General features: G+C 56.5%; 4 protein-coding genes across 4 annotated transcripts; 1 reads left to right on the top strand and 3 right to left on the bottom strand.

Annotated features, from left to right (window-relative positions):
- Positions 1–218: 218 nt before the first annotated feature.
- Positions 219–4,050, top strand: ACRALDRAFT_1053633 (uncharacterized protein; the record flags this gene model as incomplete). Its single annotated transcript, XM_071015786.1, has 2 exons — positions 219–1,566; positions 1,670–4,050. The coding sequence occupies 2 exons, from the start codon at positions 219–221 to the stop codon at positions 4,048–4,050; spliced, it is 3,729 nt and encodes a 1,242-aa protein (XP_070879784.1).
- Positions 4,051–4,670: 620 nt separating this feature from the next.
- On the bottom strand, positions 4,671–6,360 carry ACRALDRAFT_2024678 (uncharacterized protein; the record flags this gene model as incomplete). The annotated part of the gene is made up of 3 exons (XM_071020246.1): positions 4,671–5,695; positions 5,765–6,016; positions 6,078–6,360. The coding sequence occupies 3 exons, from the start codon at positions 6,358–6,360 to the stop codon at positions 4,671–4,673; spliced, it is 1,560 nt and encodes a 519-aa protein (XP_070879783.1).
- A 1,114-nt stretch (positions 6,361–7,474) lies between these two features.
- ACRALDRAFT_1066781 (glycoside hydrolase family 43 protein) lies at positions 7,475–8,655 on the bottom strand (the record flags this gene model as incomplete). The annotated part of the gene is made up of 2 exons (XM_071017386.1): positions 7,475–7,522; positions 7,870–8,655. The coding sequence occupies 2 exons, from the start codon at positions 8,653–8,655 to the stop codon at positions 7,475–7,477; spliced, it is 834 nt and encodes a 277-aa protein (XP_070879782.1).
- A 575-nt stretch (positions 8,656–9,230) lies between these two features.
- Positions 9,231–11,865, bottom strand: ACRALDRAFT_1059493 (uncharacterized protein). Its single transcript, XM_071016040.1, has 8 exons — positions 11,512–11,865; positions 11,306–11,418; positions 11,170–11,213; positions 10,934–10,996; positions 10,754–10,875; positions 10,518–10,693; positions 10,191–10,461; positions 9,231–10,124 (listed from the first exon to the last, which is right to left on the bottom strand). Exons 1-8 carry the CDS (start codon positions 11,645–11,647, stop codon positions 9,568–9,570), a joined length of 1,482 nt encoding a protein of 493 aa, XP_070879781.1. The 5' UTR covers positions 11,648–11,865; the 3' UTR covers positions 9,231–9,567.
- Between the last annotated feature and the right edge of the window lie 295 nt (positions 11,866–12,160).

The following is a 12,160-nucleotide window of genomic DNA, read 5'->3' as shown; positions in this document are numbered from 1 at the left end:
ATGACGATCACGAAACCCTTGAAAACGGGGTGGCAGGCGACACCATGGCCGCCAACTCGACTTACGCGAAAGGAATCTACGCCCAGCTCCAGAAGGACAAGATTTTCCCGCCAAAATGGCCGGCCGAACCGGGAAATCCGGCCCAACCCCATAAAGGCGCCCTCGCCAAGTTCAGAGAACAGTTCAAGGAGTACCGGGATCGGGCTCGCGCTTCCCTCATGGGCGCCGGCCTCATCGACGACCCCGACAAACCCAAGAGGTTAGAGGACGCCATCGACTTCAAGGGCATCTGCGAGGACATGTGCCCCGAATTCGAGAAGCTTACGCGTATTTTCGAGTACGACGTCCCGCTGGCCGAAAAGGACCCGAATACCAACTTTCCCGACACCAGCAAGATGGTGAAGAAGCTTGCACGCTCTGCGGCAGGCCAGGAGGCGCCTCTTCCCATGGACGTCCGGACCACGGCGGCTCTGAGGCGCACCCTGGAATACCTGGTGAATGATTTGCTCAAGAAAGAGGAGGACTTGCTGTCATTGCACGGCTACCTGTGGGACCGAACACGCGCTATCCGACGCGACTTTGTCTTCCACTCCACCATGACTCTTGACGAGATGAGGGACCAGGTCTACTGCTTGGAGACCATCGCCCGCTTTCACGTTACCGCGCTTCATACCCTGTCCAAGCCGGGCATCGCGCCGGAAGACTTCTCGCAGCAACAGGAAATGGAACAACTCGGAAAGACGCTCCTCTCTCTCTTGTTCGCTTACGACGACGGCAGCCCGCAAGGGCTCGTCTCCCCGAACGAATTCGAGTTCAGGGCGTATCACCTGCTGTTTTTCTGCGCGAACCAGCCGAACGTCCTCGACACCGTCCAAAAGGATCCTGCCAATGCTCGCGCCTGGAAGGAGTCGGACCTGTTTCGTACCGCCGTTTCGCTGGCAGAGGCCCTCCATCGCACCGTCGACCTACAAACCCCCCTGAGAGACGGCCCTAGCGTCGCAGTGTCCGGCGACGCCAACACTTACTTCAAGCTCGTGGAGGACGGCAGTGTGTCCTACACGATGGCATGTTTTGCGGAAATCCACTTTGGCCAGCTCCGTCGCTCCATCCTCCGGGCCTTGCGGAAAGCCTACCGGAAATCGAACTTGCCCGCCAAAGACATCACGCCTGCTGTGCTCAACTCTTATCTGAAATTCGATACTGACCAAGAGGCGGTCGACTTTGCTCAACTTCACGATCTGAGCTTCGTACCTAATGAAGATGCCCCCCTGGACAAGTCACGAGAATACCTGAAAGTGACGGGTCCGCTCAGTCTCCCCAGACTACGCCATGCTTTCTCTCGTAACATTGTTGAGAAGAAGCGCGGGTCATACACACTGCCTGATGTCATTTGCAACAGAATCCACCAGACGGATGCTTCCGGGAAGGGTCCGTCTTCACACACCGTCGATGCTGCCAAGGTCGGTGATGGTTCGGGCAGTCTCTTCGGTCCCCCTAGCCAAACACAGCCTCCCGCCTTCGGCAAACCTTCTGAACCAAAGGCCGTGAGCGCCTCCTCTGCAACAGGTAGGCACCTTCATCTTTCTCTTCGTCTTTTCTGGGATGGGATGGTTAGGCGGAAACACTTCGTGGTAGGCAGCATTCTTGGCTGACCACGGCAACAATTCAGGCACAACAAAATCGACATTTGGACAAAGCCCTTTCGCAAGTCTTCCTCAAACAGCTTCGGCGGCTTCTGCCAATACCACGACACCATTCGCAGCGTCACCGTCCCCTGCGACCACATTCAAGAGCCCTTTCTCTTCTGGTCCCGCCACGTCAACGGATCAGAAGAATCCATTCTCCTCCGCGCCAGCCGTTGCATCCGAGTCGACAAAGCCTCCGCCCTCGACATTCAGCAACCCCTTCTCGTCCACACCGTCTGCACCGACGCCTCCTCCATCATCTTCGCCCTTCACTAATCCCTTCTCGCAACCAGCGGCTACGTCTGCCGCACCGGAGCAGGCCAACGAGCCTCGCCCTGGCACGAGTCCATTTGCGATAGCCAGTGGACTCGGACAGACCGGAGGAACGAGCGCATTCTCATCAACCCCATTTGCCCAGACCAGTACTGCCTCAACCGGCACCACCCAGGCTCCATCAGGGATCTCGGCTGCGAAGCCACCCACCGGCTTTGGAAAGCCCAGTGATGCGACACCGTCGTCTGCTGGCCCATTCGCGTCATTACCTGCAGCGCCCGCTCCGTCCACTGGACCTTCTGGTCAACAACCCCTGCCGAATCTGCTATCTTCGTCTAAGCAACCTCAAGCGCAGGGGAGTCCCTTTGAGGCGCCACGGGAGTCAAAAGCACCTCCGGCACCAGCTGCCTTTACTTTTGCCTCGGGCACAAGCCAAGCTTCGTCTTCGCCGCTGATCAATCAGCCTACTGCCACACCAGCGTCGCCGCGTGCTGCCCCGTCGACATTTGCATTCGGCCAAACTCCCGCTATCACCGTAACACCAGCATCTCCAGCTCCCGTACCTCCAGCTGGCATTCCCCAGGACGCTTCAAAGATTCCTTCAGGTCTGGGTAGTGCAGTTCAGCCATTGCCGTCACCAGAGTCGCAGTCGCAACCGCAACCTCGCCCAGATCAAACTGTCGCACCTCCGAAACCAGCTCCGCCACCTGCGCCACAACCCCCACCACCAAAAAGGGATCTACTGGGAGACTTCACCAAATGGTTTGTCCATGGCGACCAGGGTCTTTTGCAGGAGTTTGAAATCTTTGTAGTCGAACACATTGTCCGGCAGACTTTTGATCAATTCGTCGAAGATGAAGCGGAAAAGAAACACAAGGAAGAGGAGGAGCGGGACCTGGCAGAGGCTCGTCAGTTCCAAGTCTACAATCTCCGAGTGAAATATTTCTATCGCTGGAGGGAGATTGCCCGGAGATTACGAGTCAAAAGACTTCGCCAGAGAGACCGGGAACAATACCGCGCAGCCTTGGCGGCGATGCGCGCCAAAGAGGCGGCGAAGAAGAAGAAGGCCAAGGAGGTGGAAGCCGCCAAGAAGGCGGCATTGGAACGCAACCAGGGCATTGACCCGGTGGAGGAATTCAGGGAACTGTTGTGCATGAAACGGGACGACTCGTCGCATGACCATGAGGAAGCACTCCTTGCGAGCGGCATCCTTTCCGGCGTGGAAAATGAGCGGGAAGCGGTCGCACGCATTATCCGAGACCAGCCTGTTTCGGCCGGGAGGGCCAATTCGACACCCAAGAAGAACACACCCAACGACAACGGGACAGGCAGCAGCCGTTTGTCTCAGTCTGTCCAGGGAAGCAAGGCGGGCGGGGCTAAAATCCAAGCTCTTCGGGCGCAGTTCAGCGGCAGCGGAAGTGGAAGCGACAACCCCAACAGCCATTTCCGCCGCTCCCTCCCTTCGATGTCGGGGATCTCGTCGGCTTCGTCGCGTCCCTTGTCGCCCGGCGAGGCGCCGCCAAAGCGCATCAGCAGGGTTTCGGATAGGTGGCGTCTCAAGGCCATGGGACTCGTCACGATGCCGGACGGCACGGCCCTACCGGAGACGCTGGCCAACTCGATGCGTTACGAAGGCAAACGGTACGACGGATGGGGCTCGTTCGGGCTGGACGACCCGGCGACGCGGCGACATCGCAGCCGAAGCACTTCTGCGGACCTGGGTCAGGCGGCTGCGGCGCGTGCTCGCTTCTCGCAGTCTCTCAACAGCAGTGGCAGCGGTGCCGGTATCGGCAGCACGCTGGGTAGACAACAGGTCAACGGCATGTCGCCTCCTACGTCGAAGAGGAAGCGGACCGCCGAGGAGGAAGGGGGGGAGAAGGCTGCGCTGGTCAATGGGCCTACTACCGCCAAGAGGCGAGCAGCGAGCAACGACAAGGTGGAGAGGATCTTGCAGGAGGCTCGGGAGACGTTGGGATCGCTCAAGAGTTCGAGGGCGGAACTGGACGAAACCGCGGGGTGGTTCCGGGAGCAGAGCGAGATGATGCAGGAGCAAATGAGTTGCGGAGGGAGCTCATGGGGCGGTCACGGCTGAAGGGTACGGTTAAAGGAAGCGAAATCGAGGACAACAGAAGGAGGGACACGGGCCGTCACTTTCTGACTGTATCTGGCCGAATTGCGGTTAGCTTGGCGTTCAGGGGACGCTGTTTTGCTGTCTCTAGGTAGTCTAGTTGTCTTGTTCTGTTCTGCTTTCTCCCCCTTGGCATTGAGGGGAGCGCGGTAAAGGAAGATTTACTGTCAAAACATACGCTGTTTCTCTCTTTTCTCCCTTTATTTTTCGGTTTCTTTTCTCTCTTTGCAGAGCTGGAGTAATCTGGCCACTTAGGTAGGCCGACGAAAACACGACCAACATGGTAAAAGAATGGTCGCGGAATATTCGTACGAATTGGTATCAGTAGTGGCCTTGTCGCATCTACCCTCTCCTTTTCCCATTAACCCTGGACTCCTAACCAGCCATGACCATGTCCAAAGCAAACCGACTTGAAGACTCCCCGATGCTTACTCCTCTCCTTGGTAACCTTTCCCGAGAGATAAAAGAAAATAAATAAACAGAAAGTAAAAGAAAGGAAAAGAGAAGGAAGGAAACGAAGAGAAAGAAGGAACTGAAGTGAAAGAACGTGTGCGCTGATCAAATACCAAGACTCAGCTCCTTCTCTACCTCTTCCAGCCGGCCCGCGGCGGCGGAGGGAACGAAGTCTGCAACGTCCGACTCTCGACGGGGCTCCCGCCCTTCAAAGACGGCGGCGACGAAGAGAATGCCGCCAGTCCTCTCCTCTGCTGCGGTGGGACCGCGACAGCGCCAGGGCCCGCCTCCACGCCCAGAAGCACGTCGATGACCCGTCCCTGCCTGGGCTGTTCCACGACAACGGGTGAGTAGTCCTGGATATCGTCGGGCAGCGGCCAGCTGCTGCCCTGAAATTGGGCCTGCGAACTCACGGAAGGGCTGAAAGTGGTGGTGGCGGTGGTGGTACGTGGTGGTTGAGAGGGCATGACGGGGCTGCTCCGTGGTGATGGGGTGACGGCACAGTTCGAGATGGCGTAGTCGGACGGGACGTAGGGTTGGAGCGGGAGGAGCGGGGTGGTTGAGCGGACGGAGGTGGTGGAAGTTGGTGTTTTGTGATAATCGTCCGCCGGGGAGTGCTTCTGGCGAGGTGAGTGGACTTTGGGCGGCATAGCGGGGAAGTGTGATGTCTCGACAGAAAGGGCTTGGTATTGCTGTTCCCGAAGGTGCCAGGATCCCATCTCAGGGGCGGAGACTGGGTGAGAGTGCAGGGGCTCGGCGGGATGAGCACACGGCTTCTCTGTTTCTGAAGCGGTTGCAACCTCTTCCTTGTCCATAGGGAAGTTTGGAGTTTTCGGAGTAAGATGGGTCTGGCAACGGAATGACAGGGAGGAGTGGCGGCGCAGGCGGCGCTCTATCGGGCCCTCCTTGAGCAACTTCTTGCGTTTTCGGTATCGCAAGTAGCCACCGATGGCCATGAGGAGGATTAATACAACGGCCCCGGCCACAATCCCGACGATGGTAGAGACGGCGAGAGGCGCATCGTCATCGGAGTCTGAATCTCCTCCAGACGGATCAACCGCTTGGATGTGAGAGGTGCTGAAGACGGTACCGTTGAGGGCGACAAGTTGGCCGGGCTCAGGGCGCTGCTGGCAACCGGTCTCCAGCGCTATCAGGACTGTGGAGGGCAACATGTCAGCCTACGACGGGGTTTCATCACATCACTGGTACTGAGGCGACCACGCACAGTTTGTCAGGTAACGACGCTCGTTCCCAACCCTGAAGCAATCCAGGCAACGGCCGTAGGTTTCCGAGAGCATGGCGCCATGGTCAGCGTCGCAATGCAAGTGCTGTGACGACTTGAGAGGATCCAGCTCGTCTTCGGTGAGGGCCTTCTCCAAGCCGCCGCAGGCCGTACTGGTTAAACAAGGGTTGGAGCCCATTCCGGTGCCGTTGGGGAAGCCAAAGACACAGTAGTTGAAGGAAAACCTCATGTTGTCTGCCGGGGACTTTGTTAGTCTCAGCGAAGGAGGGAAAGACTGGTGGGATGCACATCGTACAGAGGAACCACGTCTGATCATTCTCCAGACCATCTTCGAAGCTGCTTTCTTCAAGACATGTCAAGCACCTCTGGAATTTTCGGCCCTTGGCCGTCGATCGAAACTCGGCGTCATCGCATGCAATATCGCTGCCGTACGTGTTGGACGATTCGGGATCGGACGATTCCAGGCCCTCGGAGTCCAAGCACACCGACGCACACGGCGAATTAGGCGTGACCTGCAGGGCGGAAGCAGATGCAGCGAGAACGGTAACCAAAAGCAAGATGGAAGACGTTGTTGCCATGTTTGGCTATGGATGTGTGTCCCCCCAGGAAGATATCTAGAACGAAAAGGAACGTGGCGAGGAAACCATGCAATGGGTTCTCGTCTATTATGAGTTGTAGTATGAAATGATAACACGGAGAATAGTCAGTCAAGAAGGGGAAATGTCGAAGAAAGAAAAAATGGAGGGAAAATGAAGTTGAAGTTCAGGTAAACAGAATCATCACCGGGTGCAGTCCAAACGGAAGAACAGCAACACAAAAAAGGACACGATAATGGGGGAGAAACATTCCCCAATACGAAGCCCCTCGTCGCCACAGCACGCGCGCGTGTCGTGTGTTTAGGCTGTGCGAGAAGTGATATAGTATGCCGGGGAGCCAGGATCTCATCACACCGATGGATGTATGGATTGGTCAGAAGCCCAGGCGGCGAGAGCAGACATGCCGGAAGCAGAGCCGCCTATGGAAAGAGGGCGGATCGATTACCATGGTAGAGAGGTGAGCCTCCCGAGACAAAGACTCGGGAGAGAGCGGTAAGCTGAAGAAGCCAGCCCATCATGCAGAGAGATGGCAGAATGTGACGGTGGCAATTCGACCCTGGAGGTGGGAGGCTCTTTGGGAGATGTGACCAATAGCTGCATATATCACCATCCTAGGAGAATTCAGGAATACTAGCACGAGGTTGATGGACTGCTGTCAGTGGCAGCAAAGGATCGGAGTGTCAAGAGTCTCGAGATGGAGAATTCATTCGAGGCGGGCTGAAGAGACGAGGATTGGAGTCCCATGACCATCTCGGCGACGAATAGACAGGCGACTGGGCTTTTTGGAAGATGCTTCTCTGCGTTACGAGCAGCTAATGAACATGCGTCGAGATGGTCGGCTTGTCGATTGTCGATCATCAATGTTGATTGGGAGTTGCACGAAGCAGAAATTGAAATCGGGAGACGGCCCAAGGGCGAATGAGAAGTTGGTAATTACAGGGCGCCTTCTCAGAGCCCAGCGCTTAACAGTGGAGACGGGCCCACTCAGGTCCGGCATAAAAGTGGATCTTCAAGGCCCTGCCGGCAGTGGAATGACACTGGCTGGCACTGGCATTAAAAGGTGGGTCTTGGAAAACCCTCACTCCACTCACCACCATCACTTGTCACACGCAAACTTCACACCATCATCATCACCAAAGCGACCCTATATCTTCATCCATATTACAACCTCTATAGCAAACTAAACAAAAAACATGTTTGCGAGTCGCCTGGCTCTCTCCGTTTGTCAATTATTTCCGAACCCCAAAAAAGGAGAGACCACCAAAATACAACGAAACAAACGAAAACACCGCCTCTCTACCCGTCATCCCTCCCGTCTCCCGGCCGCCTCGCCGCTTTCGTCTCCGTTTTTACCCGTCATCCCAAAATTCGAATCCTATTCCCACCAGACGAGTACCGCGCAGCATGCAGGCACCGTCCCTGGGGACAATCCGCATGGAACACCAACACCTCCGGCCCGCCCGCCACACTCGTCGCCCCACCGGGACTCACCAGCCCAAAGCTCCCCGTCTGCAAGAGCGGTCCCCCCGCCCTCACATAGGGCCCCCAGACATCCCGGCTGCTCGTGGCGTAGTTGATCCTGTACCGAAGCGAATTGAAGCACTCGCTGCTGAAGAACAGCACGTACACCCCGTCGTTGGTGCGCACCAGGTTCGGCGCCTCCACCAGCGGCCCGTCCGCCTCTACCCGGTCCAGTATCGTCGTCGCCTGCCCGACCTTGCTGTATCCATCCGGTCCGACCTCCTGCAACACGATGGGCGTCGATGACCAAGACCATGACGACGACGACCATGACGACTCCGATCTGTTGGCGCACGCCCCGTTCGAGTGGTGCCCCTCAATCTTGTACACCACGTACCGCCGCCCCGTCGCCGGGTCCGCGAACCCAGAAGCGTCAATCGCGCCCCCTTGGTCCAGGGGACACGCCCACGCCTCCTCCTGCGGCCTGTACGGTCCCAGGATACCCTGCTCCGGCCCCGCCGTCGCCACCCCGATGCAGTGCCTCCCTTCCTGCCCCCGGACCTCGCCCGCAAAGTAGAGCACGTAGGTCCCGTCCGCCGCCCGCCGCACGTCAGGCGCCCAGGTATCCCGTCCCGTCGCCCACGCCGTGTCCGGGAGCACGTCCTGCTCGTAGTACGTCCACGGGCCCCGCGGGTCCCGCGCCCATGCCGCTTGCACGTGCTTGCCGTTGCCGTTCGTCGCGAACGCGTACCAGATCCCGTTGTCGTCCTGCAGGATGCTCGGGTCGGGGAAGTTCACAGCCAGCTCTGCTGTCATCACTTCTGGCGTTTCTTCCAGGTTGAGCTGCCTGACCCCTTGCGCTGCTGTGGTTCTGAGAATGCCGTTCTTGAAGTGGCTCGCCGCAAGAAGCAGCTGCCATGGTAGTGATTTTACTCGCATCTGTTTTCGGGTCCCCGCAGGCTTGTTTTTGCGTAGCCCTGCTGTGTGAGGCTGATGTCTCTGCTCTTCCTCGAGTCTCCAGTGAGAAGCGTAGTTGTCATAACGATGTGCTTATGGAAGAACGCGAGCTATGAGTACTCGTCTCGAGACAACTCGTTGCCAGGGCTTCATCGTAAATTCCTGTCATATTTCCACTAAAGCATGACGGAGCCAAAACGCCCGCCCTGGTGGCTGCGTCTACTGTCCTTAGGGTCTTACGGTAATCAAAAGAGTTCGTATAATTCAGAAAACGGGCCATTCCTTTGCATCATCTGGTCGGCGCGGAAACGAAGTGCAGGACTCACTGGTCTTGTACTGTATTTGGCTGGATAGTCCGGCTCAGTCGACGACAGACACCAACCTCCTGAACCACAGCCATTGACAGGTCCAGCAATACACAAAACCCACAGAATAGAATGCCGAGACCATGGGACACATGTCGCGCAACAAGGGTCTTTGAGAGGTTGGCGCCAAAACACGAGACTCAGTAAGCGCTTCGTCTTGAACCAAGTCAAACATTTCTTTCTACTATCCTGCAACATCACCCCCAGTCACATTTTTACTCCTGCCTTGGTGAATGGCAATAATCAGTCAACCAACCAAACATCGCGCAATGAGGAATGCAACCAAAAACGCCGATACCCCAAAAGCCATTGGTACTGGTACAGCGGCCTACCAACCACCCAAATGGCCCCATATCAACTAGAAAACTTTATATCGAGCCCATCCAGAAGGAGAAGGGACGCAGCTTTAATCGCTGCCATCGCTGCTTTCAGCTGCAGCCGCTGCCTTGGCCGCCTTCTTCGCCTCCTTGGCCGCCTTCTTTTCAGCCTTCCTCCGCTTCCGCTCCGCCTTCTCATCCGGCGTCTCTCCTTCGTGCTTCTTCCGCTTCTTCGAATCCTGCTCCGCTGGCGTAGATACCTCGGCGACCTCCGGCGTCTTCTCGGCGGGGGCAGGCGTCTGGGCCGCTGGCGCAGGAGTGGCCGCAGCCGGGGTGGCCTCGGCAGCGCCGGTGCCATTGAAATCCTTGTACTCGGAAACCCACTTGGCCGGCGTCGCCTCGTTCGGTCGCCCATACTTGTCGAGCTTGCCGTCGGCCTTCATCTTCTTCTTCTCGCTGGCCAGAGGGCCGAGACCCCATCTCCTGGGGTACAGGTCACGCTCCATGATGCAGCGCTTGACCTTGGCAACAACACCGTGATCGCAAGTCGACATTTCGACGGTGGACATTTGTGCGATGGCGAGGGCGATACCCTCACCCTTGGTGGTCATGAGAACCACTTCATCGTTGACCTCGATACCAGCCTCTGATGCAGCGTTAGCCCTTGCTCCAAGGTAGGATCAGGTAATGTGGAAGAACGCAGTCGACTTACCGTATCGTAGCAGACCCGGAAGCATGAGCTTCGCGCCGTAGCACACAGCGTTGACAGCGCTATCCTTCACGACAATCCGCTTGTAACCCACTAGCAGAGTCTCCAGCGGGACGATGACCTTGCGGAGGTACGACTCGTCTCTGGTGTTGTCCATCATCCACTGAGCATCGAGCACATCGTGGAGCGTAACCATACCATGGTTCTCGTCCATGGCTCCACTCCGCACTCGTCGCAGTTCCTGCATGTGAGCACCGACACCGAGAAGCAGTCCCTATCCCCACAGTTAGCATAACAAGAAGCCGATGTAGGGAACAAATCCAATCATACCATATGGACGCAAAGGGTCCGAATGTATGTGCCAGCCTCGCACGAGACCCAGAAAACACCGAGATGGCGGTCATTATCGAACTCGATGAGCTTGGATTCGTGGATGGTTCGGATACGGAGCTGGCGCTTGACGGCCGAAATCAGAGGAGGACGCTGGAACAGGGCACCCGTCAAAGCTGAAGAGCGGTTTGAGTTAGCCAGGGGTCGGTGTCGTGATCAATAGAACTCAGACTTACTCTCGAGGGCACGGGCAAATTGGACTTGGCCGCCAGGCAGTTTGTCGTGGAGCCGAATGACACAGACGTACTCCTTTCCGGCGCCCTGTTGGCTCTTTACGAGTCTTGTCGCACGGTCAATGCTGTCGAACAAGTTAGGTCAATTCGCGGTTTGGACATCAGTGGAGGTACGCGACATACCAGACAATCAAACAACCCGTGACCTTGGGGTCAAGCGTTCCGCTGTGGCCTGTCTTCTCGGCACTAGATGGAAATTGTCAGTCATGAGGCTCGAACGGCGAAAGATGAACGACGGTATACGCCGAGGCTTCTCCCTCGAATGATGGTCTCGGGCGACTTTCGCAAAGCCAATATCGTTTTCAAGAGGAGCCCGCGCCATGCCCACTTTAGAACCCTGGAGGCAAATAAAAACATACCGAAGGATGCGCTTGAGCCAAGCAACGACCTCGTGACTGCTAGGCTATACACCCAGTTAGAATCAATTGTCTCCCATATTTCCTGAAGAGAGATTCAAACGAAACAAGACGATCGGCGCGGTAAAGGAGGACGAACATTCGAAGGCTTGTCGAGGTTAATGACACCGCTCGAGATGTAGGACTTGATGTCTCGCTTAAGAGGGCTGCAACCCGCGGGGATGGGAGTAAAGTGACCCGTGCGAACAAGGACTGCAAGACCGTTACCAGCAACATGTTAGCAAAAGGTGAAAATTTACTTCAGACAGCCTTATTACGAAGGTAGGTAGAGAGAAGGGGACTTGCGCTTGTCGTAGTTCTTGAGGAGCAGCGGCCACGTGCTGGTGTCGAGCTGGGGAGTCACGGCCTGAGGCTTGATGGTGTACTCGTCATCATCAGCACCTGGCTTGCCGCCGTCGTGCTTCACGATATCCATGGTCATGGTTTCCGGCGTCTCGCTCTTTCCCAAAATCAGGGTCGTTCCTTTCTGTTTGTTCTCTTTCTGTTCGCCTAGCGGCTTGTTTTTTGTTCTTCGCGACTTCCGTTCTGCGACAAGTACCTATTTGACGGCTGAAATCCGTCTGGGTAAAGTAGCAGGAGGAATTGAGGAATTGGTGGGAACGGGCGTCGCAACTTGGTCTCAATGGGCCAGTTTCTAACGAGGCTGGGACGAGAGCTTCAATTTTTTTTTTTCCTTTGGACGACTTTGGTGTGGGGGGAAGAGTTGGGGTAAACTCGATTTTCATTGGCTGTAATCGTGGTGGAGTGATGAGTGGCGAGCCACGTTCAGCCACAATCTCGACGCCACAGTCTCTTATCACCCAATTCAACGCACTGTTTGGCTCGGTTTGATCCTCTCACCAATTTCCCCACGGACGCGCCCATGGATTTTCGTCGTTCGCAAGTGGCCTGGTTCAGCTAATCATGAGATTTTATGTGATGCTATCTTTATAAT

The sequence above is a fragment of the Sodiomyces alcalophilus genome (assembly GCF_042370955.1).
Source record: "Sodiomyces alcalophilus JCM 7366 unplaced genomic scaffold ACRALscaffold_1, whole genome shotgun sequence".
Classification (NCBI taxonomy): domain Eukaryota; kingdom Fungi; phylum Ascomycota; class Sordariomycetes; order Glomerellales; family Plectosphaerellaceae; genus Sodiomyces; species Sodiomyces alcalophilus.
This window is presented reverse-complemented; position numbering and strand designations above follow the sequence as displayed.

Excerpts from the sequence above, each read along its gene's own strand:
- ACRALDRAFT_1059493 (XM_071016040.1), bottom strand. The coding sequence starts at position 11,647 with ATGACCATGGATATCGTGAAGCACGACGGCGGCAAGCCAGGTGCTGAT. Across the intron at positions 10,997-11,169 it reads TGGCTCAAGCGCATCCTTCG|TGCCGAGAAGACAGGCCACA; the intron begins GTATGTTTTTAT and ends ATTTCCATCTAG. Across the intron at positions 10,694-10,753 it reads ATTTGCCCGTGCCCTCGAGA|CTTTGACGGGTGCCCTGTTC; the intron begins GTAAGTCTGAGT and ends ACCGCTCTTCAG.